General features: G+C 38.0%; 2 protein-coding genes across 3 annotated transcripts; both read left to right on the top strand.

Moving 5' to 3' along the window:
• The first annotated feature begins 1,720 nt into the window (after nucleotides 1–1,720).
• Nucleotides 1,721–4,855, top strand: LOC124857305 (transmembrane protein 82-like). The gene is made up of 6 exons (XM_047348521.1): nucleotides 1,721–1,907; nucleotides 2,017–2,089; nucleotides 2,171–2,363; nucleotides 2,435–2,852; nucleotides 4,124–4,308; nucleotides 4,405–4,855. Exons 1-6 carry the CDS (start codon nucleotides 1,820–1,822, stop codon nucleotides 4,480–4,482), a joined length of 1,035 nt encoding a protein of 344 aa, XP_047204477.1. The 5' UTR covers nucleotides 1,721–1,819; the 3' UTR covers nucleotides 4,483–4,855.
• A 3,830-nt stretch (nucleotides 4,856–8,685) lies between these two features.
• Nucleotides 8,686–17,817, top strand: fblim1 (filamin binding LIM protein 1). Of its 2 annotated transcripts, none has more exons than XM_047346458.1 (8): nucleotides 8,686–8,846; nucleotides 9,038–9,420; nucleotides 11,566–11,714; nucleotides 13,451–13,544; nucleotides 13,626–13,795; nucleotides 15,315–15,493; nucleotides 16,839–16,959; nucleotides 17,041–17,817. In XM_047346458.1, the coding sequence occupies exons 2-8, from the start codon at nucleotides 9,066–9,068 to the stop codon at nucleotides 17,149–17,151; spliced, it is 1,179 nt and encodes a 392-aa protein (XP_047202414.1). In that variant the 5' UTR covers nucleotides 8,686–8,846; nucleotides 9,038–9,065; the 3' UTR covers nucleotides 17,152–17,817. The 2 variants fall into 2 exon arrangements, with proteins under 2 accessions (XP_047202414.1, XP_047202415.1); XM_047346459.1 differs by having other exon boundaries at nucleotides 8,689–8,846; nucleotides 9,042–9,420.
• The last annotated feature ends 231 nt before the right edge of the window (nucleotides 17,818–18,048 follow it).

The raw sequence follows: 18,048 nt of genomic DNA, 5'->3' as shown, positions 1-18,048 counted from the left end.
ATCACACGTGGACGATGGTAAGATGGTTTTTGGCCAACATGCTTAATACAGTGCCTTGCGAACGTATTCAGCCCCCTTGAACTGGTTAACCTCTTGCCACATTTCAGGCTTCAAACATAAAGATATAAAATTCAAAATTTTTTTCGATGTGCAAAACTGATACATACATACCCCAAGCGACTTGCAGCTGTAATTGCAGCAAAGGGTGGCGCTACAAAGTATTAACGCAAGGGGGCCGAATAATATAGCACGCCCCACTTTTCACTTTTTTATTTGTTAAAAAAGTTTGACACATCCAATAAATTTCATTCCACTTTACGATTGTGTCCCACTTGTTGATTCTTCAAAAAAAAATTAGAATTTTATATCTTTACGTTTGAAGCCTGAAATGTGGCAAGAGGTTGAAAAGTTCAAGGGGGCCGAATAGTTTCGCAAGGCACTGTATGTGTTTAAAACTAACACCGCAAATCAATCTGACAGCATCATCGTCAAAGTGACACATGATGGTGGGAGCTCAATGCTGTGTGGATGCTTATCTTTAGCAGAGATATACAAGCTGGTCAGAGTTGACAGGAAGATGAATGGAGCTAAATACGGCACATTCCTAGAAGAAAATCTGTTAGAGGCTGCAGAAGACTCGAGACTGGGACGGACCTTCCAGCAGGAAAACAACCCTAAACACGTAGCTAGAGTTACAGTGGAATGGTTTAGATCAAAGCTTATTTATTTGTAATGGCCCAGTCAAAGTACCGACCTATTGAGAATTTTGGGGCAAGACTGTACAATAACATTTGCAGACACTTTCCATTCAATCTGAATTTTAGCTGTTTTGCAAAAATAAACTGGTGAAAATGTTAGAGCTAATTTTAGTCTACATATGTTGAAAGCTGATAGAAACATCAGGCTGGTATTGCAGAATACAGTGATTTGGATTCAAAGGGTTAAATACAAATGCATGCCAAACATGCTTGTCATTTGGAAAATATTTTCTTTACTTCCACTTCACAGTTATGCAATACTTTCAGTTGGTCTACGACATCTATTACATAAAATCCAAACAAAATACATTCATTGTAGTTTTACTGAGAAGTTGTTTTAGTTGAATAAGTATTAATACTTTTTGCGATGTGCTGCAATATATGAACAAAAGAGAAGTTTAAACTGCAATGAAATAATGCTGAGAATATTATTTCAATCGAAAATGCTGGGTCTTGAAGGTTCAGGGTATTACGAATAGTACTTCCCTCATGATCTGTAAACTCTTCTTTTGTCCTGGTAGATGTATTTAAAACTGTTGATGCAAATAAGGAACTACCCTGGTTCCTGGAAAAAGTTCCTGATTTTGTAAATGCACCTAAAATTGAGTGTGGAAATTCTAATAATAGTGTTAGAAACCTCGTACTGTTGCCACTAAGATGACAAAGGAAAACGTATTTCACAGTATTAATAAAATATTTCATCAGACCTGCTGAAATTAAAGGTTGATGGCTAAATTAAATCATTGATTATCTAAAGCTTAGATCCCACTATATTAATCTCAACTGACATATACAATCAGTTATATCGGTTTATTTGCTTAAAAACAATCTTATCCTGTCAGAGGACTTTTAACCTTTTTCATTGAAAAAGTCAAGTCAGTCAACCTTTGAACGGTCAGAAGTGTGGCTCATCAAGAGGAAAAACTAAGTCAACCTTACTTTTCCTGGCTGAGAGCTGGAAAGTGCTGGCTTCATGGTGGTGTCTTGCAAGATTTCAGATGGCAGTAGCATGAGTGGAAAATCCTATTTTGAGTGTAACTGTTGAGCAATTAGGAGAAAAAATGAAGATCTTTTTTCCATTCTTTTGGATCCTGGACATTTTTCAATGGACACCTTTTGATTCAAATCCAGTTGATTCATTTCTCAAGGGTCAGTTTACAACAACTTTCCTTCTCACTTGAATGCCACTATTTGTTCTAATGTGTTTTTTTCCGTTTATATGCTTTACATATTTTGTTGTGTTGTTTGTATTTTAAAGGACTTATAGGAGCATGTGGAGTGTCTATCTTGTATAATCTGATGAGAGTTTATAATTTTATTCAAGCATGCAGGTAAGTTTATCGTAAAAAAGCGGGAACGACAACATGGATTTAAGGGTAAGTTGGGTTCTTCTTCATTTCCCCTGCACACAGTGATTCTGACACTCAAAGTGGAAGTAAGAAGAGCTTGTCCTCATCAAGAAAACCTTTGAGAAGGAAATGGAGAGCAGCTCTGCAGTTCTGGTTTCTGACTTGCGTCCTCTCTTTGGTGGGCTTGAGGGTTTCTTCCCTTATCGTGCTGGAGTTTTCCCTCAGAGCCGTTTTTGCATTGACCTCAGCAGGACTGGTGAGTTCCTAAAATTCACAAACATACATGCTGCTTTTGGTTTACCTCCATGATTGTGTCTCCAAATTCAGGACAATGGCTCCAGAGGTCTGGAACTGCTCCTAATCCAGAGTCAGTTCTCACTGGGCTGCAGCCTCACCTGCACTCTGGCCTTCATCCATCAGGGGGCTCCACACAGCTCCTTTGGCTTGCTCCTGGCAGCCGGGCTCAGTTGGGCACTGGCAAACTACAGCAGCAGTCTGTGGAGCCATGTGGCCAGACTGTTCCCGCTGCACAGCACCGATCGTTACTGCGGGAAGTGCATCAGCCTTGTAACCTCTGGACACACCATGCTGGCCTCACTGCAGAGAGTGGTTATCTTGGCCTTTGCTACAGCAGCTGTGGCTTCCACCACTACGGTTTATGAGCACTTCTTATCCCAGAAGGATGCAATAAAGTTCTGGACTCCTCTGACACTCTGCTACACTATGTTGGTGGCCTATAACCAAGGTGATACTCAAAGCAGCTGATTCAGGGAATGATTTATCAATAAAGGGCACACCAAAGTAGTTTTAGAGCCTGGGTCTACAATCTACAGCTCTGGAGCCACATGTGACACTTTAGGCCCCTTACAATGACTCTCAATAACTTTGACGAAACATAGCATAGAACTAAGCAGTTTTTAAATATAAAGATGACTATAAATGGTAGTTTTGGCAACTCTAAAGTGTTTTGATCCAATATCTTCATAGAATTTCCACAGCAGAATCAGCAGAATGACATTGATTATACAAGGATTATTTTTTTTATTTTATTCTGTAGGTCAATAAATTTTAAAGAAATGAACCTCAACAGCAGGGCATAGCTTATGGAAATGGGATACGTTTTTAGCTGAAGTAAATGCAAGCTAAAACAATGCTATCAGTTAAAACTGTTGGCTAACAGCAGGTTAAGATTCAGACTAGTTTTAGAAATCTTGTTAAATTTGTGAATAATTGTTTGAGCTAGCCTTGCTAAACATATGGCTAAAATTTGGTTTGTAGAAGAAAAAGTTCAAATCCACAGCTGTTAAACGTTGGATTATATTTTTAACTGGTGAGCAATAGTGGTTCTTGCAATAATGGTGCCCTGGGCACACCAATATCTGTTTGTTGTGGAGGAAGTATCCAGTTGAGGTTTGACCATTTACTATTATCTTAAGTATTTTAGACTAGATTCCTTGAAAAACTGTGAAATAGCCCTTCAATATTTATTTAAATACCTCTTTCAGCTTCTGTAGCTGAACATTTAGACTGTGCATAATAGAAAGGATGTGTCCTCCTACTATTGAATGGAAATGCAAATAAGCAAAAGGAAACTCCTTTAGGTTGCAACTGGCTAACTTTTTTTGTAGTCCTGGTATTCCCCGGGTCATGACGCCCTGGGCAAAGAGCCATGTTTCCCATGTTTAAATCTGCCACTGCTGCCTCGCTGAAAGCTGATCAGTTGAATGTGGTATACACTGTAAATACAGAAAAATGGTTGAATGTCGTGAAGTGAACACATTTGAAATGATTAGCTGGTGGCCAGGATGATGTTCTAAATCTATGTTTTAAATATTTTCAGAAAACTTAAAACCATGTATGGTGAAATAAATGATTAAACAAACATGCTGAACCTGATGCTCCACTTTAAATGCAGAGACCTTTTGGAAAAACATACATTGAGATGAATAATAGTCAACATGTCGTTTAGAAAGTAACTCAAGACAAGACACAACCCCTTTTTCTTTAAATTTACAGAGGAACAACAACGATTGACTGTTACAGAGACCCTCCTGCAAACCGTAGTGTTGCGACTGGGAGGCTTGCTGGTGCTCATGTTGGCAGTGGGATATTGGTCAGATGTTCTTCATGTCCTCATTGCCTTTCTGGGAGAAGGAGTCTGTCTGCTGCCTTCTCAGGATCTGCTGCAGGTTGCACTACAGGTCCTTTCTTTCTTGGATTGTTACAACAAAAAATTCTGCTTATTTGACATGAGAAATGTAAAAATGACTAATCAAACTTGTGTTATTAATTTTTAGGACGAACAAGTAAGCCACAAAGACAAACAGAGGTCCTGCCAGAGCTCAAGGATGAGAGACAAAGTAGATGACAGTTAACATGCCATCCAAACAAAGAGACATTTTCTAAGATGACCGTCACTCAACATCTGTTGTTTCTTCCACATGTTATTTGTTTTGGTGGTTCTCCACCAGTTTTCCCCTATAACATGAGCTCACATGAAAACATTTTAAATTGTATTTTATTGGCCTTAATTTCGTTTTAAAGGTTCCACTAATATGCAGAATCTTGCAGGAATCCCTGGTACAGATGCTTGTATAGTACATAATGAGAAAGTTTCCAATAAAAATAACAATCTCCTAGTTTTAGAGCAATAAAAATAACAGGGGACAAAGGTCTTTGAAAGAGTAGCGGATATTATCACTGCATTAAACTATGCAACTGTATAATAATTAAATTAATCTATTATTATTGATCTGACATGACTACCTTACTTCCCAGAGAACAATTATTATTATACTTTTAAACAGATGTAAACAGAGCTCCTATATACTTATTGCTTTGATTCATTTGGAATAAAAAGTAAGAACCCATCATCAAAAGATTATGAGAAAATCACCAAGAGAAACTGATTAAGTCCAAGTGTAAATCTATTTTTGATAAAACCAATGTACTATATGTTTGTATATGCTTAGAAGAAATATGTGTAAGTAGCAATGATGAACAAACATGAAGACTAATAACCGCAAACAAACTACTCCAACTCAGATATAAAAGAATTAATTTCCAAAGTAATGAACGCACCCTCAGCAATCCTATTATTCAACTAATTAAGCTCTAATGATTATCTGTATTTGCATATTTAACAACATCTGGAGAACCCACGCTATACTGCCAAAAGTATCGAGTCACCCATTAACTTAATTGAATCCAGGTGTTTGAATCACTTCCATCGCTACAGGTGAATTAAATCCAGCCCCTTAGCATGCAGGTTGCTTCTATAAACATTTGTGGAGGAATAGGTTGCTCCCAGGTGCTCAGTGAATTCAAGCACAGTCCAGTGATAGGATGCTATCTGTGCAATAAGCTTGGTCATGAAATTACCTTGTAATTAAATATCCAACAGTGAACTGTTAGTTGTATTATGCATTGAGTGCAGAGGTCATCAACAATCTGTAGAGTCAATAGCTACACACATCCAGACTTCGTATTGCCTTCAGATTAGCTCAAGAACAGTGTAGAAAGAGACCTTTGTGGAGAGGGTTTACATGGCCAAGCAGTTGCATCCAAGCTTTACATCCTCAAGTGCAATGCAAAAGGTCGGATGCACTGGTGTAAAGTATTTGTAAGTAAAAATAAAGTCTTTATTACTATTTTAAATTTATAGAGCATCACAGAACTGTTTTAGTCGTTATTCTTCAGTTGATAGGTATCATGAATACTGAAAAGCATGGCGTCACCTGACTAAGGCATTAGAGACGTGCTCTCTGGAGTGACAAATCATGCCTCTCTGTCTGCTAATCCAACAGATGAGTCTGGGTTTGGCAGCTGCCAGGAGAACAGCACTTGCCTGACTGCATTGTATCAAGTCTAAAGTTTTGTGTAGAGAGGATAATGATGTGGAGTTATTTTTCAGGAGTTGCGCTCGGTCCCTCAGTTCCAGTGAAAGGAACTCTGAATGCTTTAGCATTGCAAGACATTTTGGAAATGTCATGCTGCAAACTTTGTGGGAACAGTTTGGAAATGGACTCTTCCTGCTCCTGACCTCAATCCAGTATAACACTATTGCAGTAAATAACTGTAAAGACTGCAAGGCAGCTCTTCTCGTACTACATCAGTGTCTGACCATGCAAACATGCTTCTGGAAGAATGGATAAAAATTCACATAAAAGCACTCTTGAAACCTGTAGAAAGCTTTCCCAGAAGAGTGTGTAAAGGCATACAAGCAAGTACTCTCAGCAATTTAATGTATTACTAACACTATGTTGTCCTATTTTATAGCACCAATTCATATTTCAAGAGTATAAAAGAATAAGCAGTTCTGTGAACCTTTTGGTTAAAGCCAATTGAGTCTCAATTGATAGCATTAAAGGCTGCATTTAGGTACTGTCCTCATCATAGGTTCATTTCCAGTACTATGATGATTTTATCAGTGCTTAAAACAAAATCAGATGATGAATTTGTGTTTGGTTTAAGATTTTAGAATAAAGGCCTGTTGGGTGATTTACATTTTTGATGAGAGAAATTGAGTTATATTTCTAAAACAGTTTTAAATGTTTTTTCTTGAACAAATCAATAACCTAAATAAGAGATGGCTCCTTCTCGACCACTAGCTTGAAACATGTGAAAAATTGACAGTTTGAAGGAGCTGAGTTGTTTATACTAACACCGAAAAATACTTATCAATAGACAATCATGTCTCCAAGCTAATGGAGAAAAAACAACAAAAACAGTGAGGTAATGTTCTCTGAATTTAAAACAGCAAAGAAGGTGTTGAAAAAAAGTGGCAAAACCTGTTGGTTTTGCCACAGGAACAAAAGCAATAAACCTTTCAAATTTTACCACAAGCTGTGTACTGAAAACAAAAAGACGTTGGAGAAGACCAAAACTGAAATTTCTCGGCTACATGTAAAGTGCTTTGTGTGGCAGAAACCCCATCGCTGTACATCACCCAGAACACACCATTTACACTGTGAAACATGGTAGTGGTAATTTCATGCTGTGTGGATCCTTCAGCAGGGACAGGGAAGTTGATGGTAAGGTCAGGACAGTCCTGGAAGAACATTTGTTAGATACTACAAAAGACTTGAGACTGGAACAGAGGGTCACCTTTCAGCATGACTACAACTGAAGAGTTTGTGGAGTAAGATCTGTTATTGGCTAAACCTTTCCCTCAATAGAATCCAAAAAACAAAGTTGTTGCCTCCTCTACTTTCTGTTTTACATTTTTTTCAATTAGTGGTGATAGAATAGTTAAACCACTTTTTTAAAAGATTTATTTATTTAAGGAATTCAACTGCATTATGTATATTTTCTGACTCCACCCCATACAATCTTCATTTAGTGTTTCCAATAAATCTTCTTTGTTTTTGTTTTTCCTTTTGTTTGTTTCAGTCTTTTTTGGGTCTTGAGCAAAAAGGTAAAAAGCTACATTGTGTTGAGGGTAGGCCAGAAATGAAAAGTCATGCAGCTGAAGGCACAGAAGGAGGTTCACAGGGTTTAATGAGGATTTTGGCTATAAGGGGGAGGAGCGCGGAGGGCCTGGGATTGTATCATCCTTGGGCATGCTCCCTCCTGCAGCCGTGACATCACTGCAGCATTCCTTTCCACAGAGCTGGAACAACAGAGACCCCCATCACTCTCCTCATCGCCATCTCCTGTTAACCCTCTCTGCATGGCCCCATTTTTGCATGTACACCAGGAAAGCTTGGCTTCCAGCATCCTTTTTTAGTTTTAAAGGGAGAAAAGTGGACCTCACAACCTCCTGAAAGCAGTCATAATATTTGCTGATCAGCAAGCCTGATAAGACAGATTCGGTCTGATGGAGAACCACAGCTATTCGATCGCTCTACACATCTTTCCCTCCACTAATGTGTCGCAAAGCCCGATTCATTGCACAGTAATGGAGATGCTGATCACCATAAACTTCCCTGAAAAACTTTAAATCCACTACATACTGTTATCAAACTGATTGTCCCCATTTGGAGCGCTGCAGGGGCCCAAATGCAGCTAATGCCACAAGATACTGATAGCGAAGCAAGACCAAAAGTGATATAATGTGGGGGAAGGGAAGAAGGAAAGAGAGAGAAGAGGAAAAAAAGGAGGCAGACCCAACGAGGGAGGTAGTGAAAATAAGGTTAATAACAAGACAATAAGGCAGAGCTGTACAGGACGGTTTAAGGTTGAGAACTGCTCAAGTACGGTCAAATCTGGATGGCATGTAGATAGATAGTGAAATGGGAGTTGGCTGTGTGTCTCTGCTTGTCCACGTCAGGGTGAAAAACCCTTTATGACACTGTAAAAACAGTGCTGGTAGTATAACTGCACATTGCACAACTTGGTGTGAGTGTATGTGCATCTGAGTAGGTGTATGACTGTTGCAGCGCTTGCCAAGTTTTCATAGTGCATGAATGTGTCATGTTTTGGTTTTTTTCTTCCTTTTTTTTTACTGCACTTTGCCAGAGATTAGCTGTTCACTTTTTATGGTCAGGAGGGAGACTGGATTGTCATTCAGCCAGAGAAAGGAGGAGGGGTCGGCAGACGGCAGAGCTGGGGAGGGGAGGGAGATAGAGGAGGAAAAAGGAGTGGCTTTCTGCAGATAGGCGCCCCGCTCCGCCAGGGTAAAGTCTTCACTCAGAGGCAGCTCATGGGAGTGAAAATAAAACAGAAATTCTGACATACAAACCAGGGAGGAAGAAGAGAAGACGATAAAGACCCAACTTTAAACCCCCTTTTGTTCCAGGTAAGCAGGGACCAGATAATTTAGATTCTTTCCTTTGAACCATTCATTGTAGGTAATAAAAGTTGAGGTGTGTTATTATTCTTCTAAGGAGGAAAGTGGACAGTCTCATTATGTTGACTGAGGGCGTTCACACTTTAGTCAAGAGAGAAACACATTCTCTCTGTTAGTAATAACCATTGTTCTGTCTTCAGTCAGGCTGTATGAGGGTTTCACTCAACCATGGCATCAGCAGCTCCCCAAAAAAGGATGGTGTCCTCTGTCTTCATCACGCTGTCGTCCCCTCACCGAGCCACCGTGACACAGCAGCAGCAGCCTGCCCTCCACACCCAGAGTGGCTCTGCTGCAGACAGACAGCACACCGCTGCGAGAGTCTGCCCTCCAGGTGACAACCTCTCTGCCCTCAGGCATAAAACAGAGGACCAGTCACCATCCAACGCCCACGACTCTGGCAACAGCAAAAACTGGACTCATGTAAGGCCCCCGGCCAAAGGTCCTGACCGTCTGAGTCAACCCCAACCTGACCAAACTGGACCCACCAAAATAGAGGTGCAAGAGAAAAATAGGAGCTCTTCAGGTATTCATGATCATACTTGTTTTAAAGTGTTCTCATCTTATCCTAGGCCTTTATCATATCTAATGGTTTCACTCAGAACGTTGCTTGAAATTGCAGGTTCAAATGCTGAGATTTCTAATCCATACCACTTGTGGTGTCCTCTACAGAAAATACTTTTACAGACAATAATTAGGATTCTTATGCTCAATCCAAAATTATTCTTGGCTGCAGAGGGAGCTGTAAGCAATCAGATGAAGTAAATGTTAAGATTTCTGAAGCCAGGTTGTTAGAGCAGATGACGATTAGGCTGAAAAGGAAACATGTTTTGTGGAGTTAGAAACCACTGAGTTTGGTCTTTCTCTTTTTTCTTTTCAATGTTCATGAACTTTATCTATATATGGTGATGTTATGACTACGACTACAAACTTCAGTGTATTTTGTTGGGATTTGGGATGTGATAGACCAATATAATGTATGTAATACAATTGTGACATAGAGGGCAAAGATACATTGTTTTCAAGATATTTTTCATATAACAACCTGAAGTGTGGCTGGCATTCGAATTCGGTGCCCCTGAATCAAAACCACCATATAGCTGCAAGTCTTTTGGGGTACGTCTCTACTGGCTTTACACATTTTGTGTCCATTATTCTTTGCAAACCAGCTCAAGCTCAGTCGGTACGTATAGAGAGCATTGGTGAACATCAATTTTCAAATAGTACCACATATTCTCAGTTAGATTTAAGTCTAACTAGGCCATGTTAACACATGATATATTTTGATCTAACCCATTCCATTGTAGCTCTGGCTGTATGTTTAGGGCTGTTTTCCTGCTGGAAGGAGAACTTCTGCCCCAGTCTCTAGTCTTTTGCAGCATCTCTCATGTTTTCTCCCAGGATTGCCCTGTTTTTAACTAAGTTCATCTTTCCATCAGTTCTGACCGGATCCCATGTCTCTGGAGGCATCTTCTCAGCCCATGCTGAAGAAAAGCACCCCCACAGCATGATGCTGCCACTACTACTACTACTCTCTACACATAGCATTTTGTATGATGGACAAAGAGCTTTGGTTTCATCTGACCAGAGCACCTTCCACATGTTTTCTGGGTTTCCTATATGGCTTGTGGCAAGCCATGTAGGTCAAATTTGTTTTCACCTGGACCGCGAATCTCTGCTGCTAATCCAGAGTTTGCGTCTTGGCAGCTTCTCTAACTGCTCTCACTGCCCGGCCTGTCAGTTTAAGTGGACCACCATTTCTTGTAGGCATACCACACTATTTTTTTCAGATGATGGACTAAATACTCCTTGAGATGTTCAAGGCTTTAGTCTTTCTACAATTGTATCTCTGACGTGTCTGCTGTGTTCCCTCGTTTTCGTGATATATATTCTTTAATGTTCTCCAACAAACCTGTGAGGCCTTCAAAGAGATTAAATTACACACTGTTGAACTTTGTTTGCCTATTATGTAACTTCTGAAGGGAATTGGTTGCATTGGATTTTTTCTAGGGGTCTCAGAGTAAGTGGAGGCTGAATACAAACCCTTGCCAAATCCTTGCCGCACTTTTCACATTTTCCTAAAATTTTAAACCTTTTCCTCCCTCACCACATTGACGTACCTTTTCGTGTTGGTATATCAGATTATATCCTAACAAAAAACCTTGAGGGTTCTGGTTGTAATGTCAAAAATGTGAAAAAAGTTTGAAGTGAGAAAATATTTTCTGAATTGTTGTTAGCCTCAGCTGTCAAAATGATATAACAAACTGTATGTTTAGTTTGACAAGAAAAAGGGAGCAACATGCAAATAAATCAGAAAAACTATTAGACTAAATTCATCACCTGCCATTTTTTATTGTTGGTAATGTTTTGAATTTGGGAATAGTAGAAATTGACACAATTGTGAACTTGTATGCAAATGTGTGTGGGTGGCATATCTGTTATTATTCTAGGTGCTTCTATTTATATAATTCTGAGTGTCAGGAGGATGATGTTAATGCTTTAAAATCTAAAAAATGTTTTTAGCATCATTTTACTTCCACATAAAAAACAACATTGTGTGAGACATAAATAAAGACAACAACAACATTGTGAAAATGTTAAATCAGCAAAAGGTCAAAAAAGCGAAACATTAAAAAAATATATTTTTGGTTGGTGTTTCATGCCCAAACAGAGATCCTCCCTCCTCCTCCTCCACTTCCTGCTTCTGACATGCTACCTTCATTGTTCTCTGAAGATTCAGCACTTCCACCACCTCCTCTATCTTTGACATCTTCCATCCATCCACGGAGTCCCGACGAACGGCCAGTTTTCAACAAAGAGGTATGCCATCCCTTACCATGTCCTGCATAAAACCTTGATCTCCTACATCATAATTTACTGTTTTTATACCGCTGTTGTTCAAAAATAGTTTTAAACAACCGCAAAGCCAAAATGAAATGAGAAACTAATATCTTATAGAAACAGCAAAATAGGAAGGAAAGAAACAAGTAATTAAATTCTTCTGTACAATTGTGTATTTCAAACAATTTGTGTTTCAATATGACACCCTTTGTTCTACTATTGTCTAAACTCAATAATATTGAACAAACGATATGGAAGAGGGGAAGGATGTCAACAGAAAATCCATTGTTTTCACTGGTCAGTGTGTTTCTCTTTGAATGTCTTCCTGCAATTTTATTCTTTGTCAAGGTTTTTCCTGCACACATAAATGTACAATCACCTTATCTACAGCTGTGGAGAATTTTACACAATGTATTACCCATGACAATAGAAGAATAGTTTTTGTCATTTATACTTGCAAAATCTTAAAAGGAATATGAAAAAATCTTTCTGAATCTATGATTTGATTCTGAAATGAAATCTCATGTTATATGTGATTCAGAATAATCTTGATTTGATGTTGTCATTCTGTTATTCAGGGCATTACAGATGTATCAAGTGACCAAACTGACCTAGCTGTAGTGAATAGATATGGATAATGATGCACTAAAGCTTACCCTAAATGCAGAAAGAAGCACCATTGTGCATTAAAAGTCATATTAGTATTATTGAATTAAATATGTATTCTTTTATCTGTCTCAAAACCTTAAAAACATCTTTCTGAAGGGTAAGTTCTCTTTGTCTGAGAGCCTAAGAAGCACACCTCATAAGAAAAAGTAGATGAATATATTATTAAATTGTATTTATTCGTAGGATCACAATATTAACACTTCAATTGAAAACTGAATGGTTAAATTGGATCTAGTTGCTGAAAGAATAAAAAAATAACCTATTAGTAATCACAGTGATACTCTAGATCAAGATGATTAACCAAGTGAAGAAATAAGACAAACATAAAATCTAGCTACTTAAAGGGAAATTCTGAGGGGGTGGAGAATGAACATTCATATTATCATTAGCTGGATAATAGTGTTGTGGTGCTTGAGACCGGTCCTGGTCCATAGATCGGTCTTAAGATCACATTGTTAAAGTAGTGGTCTTGTTTCAGTTGCGGACTTGCTGAACTCACGATTGTTTTCTCAAGATCAGTCAAGACCATGTCTGCAACATCGTTTTTTACTGCAACTTACTAGGAAACTCCAAGTGAAATGTAAACCTACAGGTTCAATACATTGGTCAACACCCCAGCTCTCTGGGGTGTTGACCAATTTTTTCTGGAGCGTCACAAATTCATGATTAGAAGCTCCAAGATTTATTTTGACTATAGACTATATTATGACATGTATTCACATGCATCTGAGTAAACGGTTTAACATAACATCTTCACAGACATTGCATTTGGACAATCTCAGAATCCCAGAGTGATGAATAGAAGGTTATTTTAAATCTAGTGCCACCTGAAGATGGCATGTGTGCATACATGTGTTGTAGTTTTTGTGTGTTTCTTGATGGTACATGGCCTAACATGTGTACAGATGTTTAAAAAGCTTTTTTGACATTCGTCAATACATTCTGTGCCAGAGTCCCTATAATATTGTTAATGACTCCGTTATTTCCATTGTGTTCAGCTTTGGTCGCAATTTGTGTTTAAAGCATAATTTTTATCTAATTTTCAGGTAGAAGCATTGTCACCATTCAGAGGATCGAAACATAATGAAACAACTAACGGGATTCACAGAAACAGCCAAGACATGACCACGGAAAGCAAAGGTAGCAAGATTTCTATTTACACTTTCAGTATAACAGAAATTATCACCTGACCATAACCTTTAATATTTGTGTGCACTGCAGACTTGTGTGGGTTCTGTCGGAAACCGATGGCTCTTTCTGAACTTGCGATAGAAGCCCTGAACAGGATTTACCACGAGGGCTGCTTCCAGTGCAGATCCTGCCACATTCCCCTGGCTGGGAAACAGTACTACAATAAGGCAGGAATCCCACTTTGTGAAGGCTGCTATCAGGTAGGTTAACATAAATTAACCTACCTTGAAAGGTTCTACTAGTCCATTAGTGACTCAAGGGGGCATACATCCTGCATGCACACATACCTCAGTCCAATTTAGAGTGCTTAACTTGCAAAAAACTAGTGTACCTATAGAGACCTTACATACATAAGGTAACAGCATCCACACTTCATACAAAGTGGCTCCAGACAGGATAAAAATGAGCCCAGGACCTTCTTCAGGAAGGCAAGACAACTGACCACTGCTCTACATTGAAGCTCTATTGTAAGATAAGGGCTGAGACAATGAATTTTTTTTATTAAAAAAAAAAACCTACTTTTGATTACAAAACTGTATTTCTGTGTATAAACTGAATGTGTTTTGTTTGTTTTTTAAAGGATGTTGAGATGACATTTGATTTGAATTGGTGCTATGTAAATAAACTAAAACAAACTGAATTGAAAAAAAGATGCACCTTTGTGTCTCTGGTATGAAGATGCAACGAAGAAAGGCTTTTGGGGAAAAAAACAAGCTGAACAGATGCAGACACATGAAAACAAAAAGGAAGAAATCAAAGAAATTGACTTCAGAAGTTTGTCTTTGAATTTTTGTTTATAAAAAATTGTGACTCAACATTTTTGATGCAGTACTAGAATCTTGATTCAACTTTCATTTTAGCATATTATTTTTTTGCTAGTCTTCTAAAGGGCTTTTGTTGCTTGTTTTTTTTTAATTTTCTGAATGTTATGTAAATTTTTCCTTTGGACTTTGGATGTTTTTTTATTCATGTCTTGTCCAGCACCTCACCATTATTTTTAAAAATTCTGATCTGTGAATCATTCAGGCATAAAAAAAGTTTCTTCGAACTTTAGGGATAAAATTGTGTTGTGTCAACAGAAAACAATTTTATAATGAATTTATGAAAAATACCAAAGATAATTTAATATGAAAGATCTTATCTTTTCCCAACACAGTGATACCTAAACAGCATAGCTGAAAACTCGGCTTATATGAGACGATTAGCTGAGGGATGATCCATCTCTCAGGTCTTGTATCAATTCTTTGCTGGATTTATTCCTATTCCCTAAAGACATAACTTTCAAATTATGTCCCTCTGCTTCAAGCACACACTGCATAATATCCTGTGTTGGTTAGAGACAAGGACTGGGTAAAGAAAAGAGTGTAAAAGCAACCAAAGTGTAAAGAAAAACTTTCAAAGGCATTAATAAATCATGGAGAACTGCTGATCCAGACTTTAAATGTACAAAATAAATGCTAGCCCCTGAAAACAAAGTATAAAGTTAATAAATTAATAAAATCTTTCTACAGTACTCTACATTTAGGATAGAGACTCAAGTACTAATCTGTTAACAAACTTGTGACTTGTACATGCCATTGTTGCTACTTGTTTCAACCGTTCTTTCAGGTATAAGTACGGTAATAAACAAACAAGTGCAGTATGACAATAGTGGTAAAGTTTAAGGAAGTAAGTAGGGCTTCAAAATAACTCATTGCTGCATCCTTTTTTGTGTTTTAGGCCAGTTTGGCGCTCTGTTGGACGTGCGGGGAGATTATCACAGACCAGATTATCCGTGCAATAGAGCGAACGTACCATCCCTCCTGCTTTACCTGCACAACATGTAAACAGCAAATTGGAGCGCAAGCTTTTGCGCAGGGGGAGGTTGGTGAAGTATACTGCCTCCAGGACTACTACAGGTATAAACAGTGACGGCAACTACTATTAGCAACAAAAATGTATTGCACAATCTGCAGTGTTTTGTTTAAGATACCTGTACCTAGCAAAGGTATTCACACCTCTAAAACGTGTTCACATTTTGTCATGTTACAACAAACTTTAATGTATTTTATTGGATTTTTATTGACCAACACAAAGTAGTGAATAATCCACAACCAGCAATTTGAAGATCAAGGAACACACCAAAAAGGTCAGGGATGAAGTTGTGGAGAAGTTTAAAGCAAGGTTTTAAAACATTTAGCTAGATTTAAACATTTAGGAGTGCCTTGCCATAATGAATAAGAGTGCAAACCTATGAAAACCTCCATCTCAAATGACAGCTTGAACAAGGAGAGCATTAATCAGAGAATCACCAAAGCAGATGCAGAAATCCACAGCTCAGGTAAAACATATTTTGACAAGAGAGCTGTTTGTTGGGTACTCTACAAATCTTGCTTTTATGGAGGAGTAGCACAAAGGAAGACATTTTTAAAGGAAAGCCACAAGACGTCCTGTTTGCAGTTTTCTACAAATATGGAACACAGCAAACATGTAGAGGAAGGTGTTCTGGTCAGATGTCAATTAACTTTTTGGCCTACATGGAACATGCTATGTGTAGCAGAAAACCTAACTCTGCACTTCAACCTGGAACATGCCATGCCAACAAAAGACATGACAACAGGAGAATCATACTTTTCTGCAGCAGGTACAAGGAAGCTGGTCATATTGGATAAGAAGATGGATGGAGCTAAATACAAAACAATCCTGAAAGAAAACATGTAAGAGGCTATAAAAGACTTCAGATTGAGGTGAAGGTTCACGTTCCAGCAGAGCACCAAACCTAAACATTCTGCAAGAGCTACAATGGGTTGGTTTAGATGAAAGTATCATGAGTTACATGGCCCAGTAAAAGTCCAGATTGCAAGCCAACTGAGAATCTGTGGTAAGTTCTACTTTTAGTCTGACTGAGCTTGAGTTATGGCCAAAGGTGTTAGTCTTTAAATGTTCAAAGCTGGTAGAGACAAACCCAAAAAAACTCCCAATGTGTTTACTGTTTCGACTTCGGAGGGTGAAGACCTAAATTCAGTCTGACTGGCCTTGGGCTTAATTGTTAGGGGAAAATTAAGATTTAATTTTTTGCTCTCAGGGTCTGAACACAAACGTATGCCAGACTTTGCGAGGTTATGAAAAACATCACAATTAAGCACTACTTTGGGTTGGCCTTTTTAACTGACAGCCATTTAATTACATTTTAATGTTTAAAATATGCAATTTTCTTTGATTCATGTCACCTGTATGTTCCTCTTTAAAACTGTATGTTTACAGGAAATATGCTCCAAAGTGTAGTGCCTGTGACCAACTCATCATTCCTAAGGAAGATGGTACCGACAGCTACACTGTTGAGTGTCTGGGGCACTCCTATCATGAGAACTGCTACAGATGTGAGGTGGGTGTTTACTGTGCAAAACATTTAAACACACAGATGCACATTATTCTGCAGTCAGCGTGTCTTTGATCTTGTCTGCAGGTCTGTGGCATCCAGCTCTCCCCTGAACCAAACGAGCATGGCTGCCATCCTTTGGAAGGGAAAATGTTGTGCAAAGCCTGCCATGTGAACCTGGTGTCTGGGCAACAGTAACATCAGCTGAACTGCAATCAAGAAAACCTGTGTGTTCAGCCCAATGATAAGATGTGTTTTTTCAGAATAGCACATGTTAAAATGCTCTCTTCAATCGAGCATTTAATTACTTTCCAATGGATCAGGCTTTCTGAAAAATAAAAATCTACTTTTCTTTTATACTTGATAATTTTGCACTCATAAAAATGCATTGAACCTATTTATGCAACTGGGTTTGCAAAAACTATTTGTAGCAAACTAGTAGAATCTGGATCAGGATGCTTTTACTCAGCTTTGTACAAAAAAAAAAAAAAATGTAATCCAAATATTTTACACATTTATAGAAAAACTAAAGTTAAATAATATATATAGCCTGTTAAATCAGATTCTAAAATACATACAGCCATTGGAAATGTTGCACATACAGTATCTAAGAGTATTTAGTCATAATCATTTAACTGGTTAAGCCAAAGTGCACAAATCACAGGCAAATAGGTGAATATCAGAGCTAGCATTATTTTCTGTAATACTAAACTCTTCATCCTGATTTTTCTAATTCTAAAAATCCTTTCCAGCTTTTCTACTAAATTGATTTACTTTTACAGTCTATATCTCAAAATGGCTTCTGGAATTACAGATCTATTGAAATATGTTGAAAAAAATTATAAAATCTTTTTCTAAGAAAAACTGTTTTGCTGTTTTAATTTCTTATATTTGTATTTCATTATACTATTTTCACAAATGTGTGATTTTTGTATATTTTATTTGAATCTTTAAAAAGCGATGCACCAATATGTAAATTTGGTGCATCAATATCACATATTAGTACTGCCATTTCAGCCAATAACTGATAATATATATATTATACATATTTCCCTACCTGTTTGACACCGTGAAAAAACGACCTCATTGCTGACG

This window comes from Girardinichthys multiradiatus, chromosome 20, assembly GCF_021462225.1.
Source record: "Girardinichthys multiradiatus isolate DD_20200921_A chromosome 20, DD_fGirMul_XY1, whole genome shotgun sequence".
Taxonomy (NCBI): Eukaryota; Metazoa; Chordata; class Actinopteri; order Cyprinodontiformes; family Goodeidae; genus Girardinichthys; species Girardinichthys multiradiatus.
The sequence above is the reverse complement of the archived record's forward strand: the minus strand, read 5'-3'. Positions and strand labels throughout refer to the sequence as shown.

What these genes read in the sequence shown, in the direction of transcription:
- LOC124857305 (XM_047348521.1), top strand. Translation starts at nt 1,820, where the DNA reads ATGAAGATCTTTTTTCCATTCTTTTGGATCCTGGACATTTTTCAATGG. An exon ending in CATTGACCTCAGCAGGACTG is followed by an intron (nt 2,364 to 2,434) that starts GTGAGTTCCTAA and finishes CTCCAAATTCAG; the next exon opens with GACAATGGCTCCAGAGGTCT. An exon ending in GTTGGTGGCCTATAACCAAG is followed by an intron (nt 2,853 to 4,123) that starts GTGATACTCAAA and finishes TTAAATTTACAG; the next exon opens with AGGAACAACAACGATTGACT.
- fblim1 (XM_047346458.1), top strand. Translation starts at nt 9,066, where the DNA reads ATGGCATCAGCAGCTCCCCAAAAAAGGATGGTGTCCTCTGTCTTCATC. An exon ending in GAAAAATAGGAGCTCTTCAG is followed by an intron (nt 9,421 to 11,565) that starts GTATTCATGATC and finishes ATGCCCAAACAG; the next exon opens with AGATCCTCCCTCCTCCTCCT. An exon ending in CATGACCACGGAAAGCAAAG is followed by an intron (nt 13,545 to 13,625) that starts GTAGCAAGATTT and finishes TGTGCACTGCAG; the next exon opens with ACTTGTGTGGGTTCTGTCGG.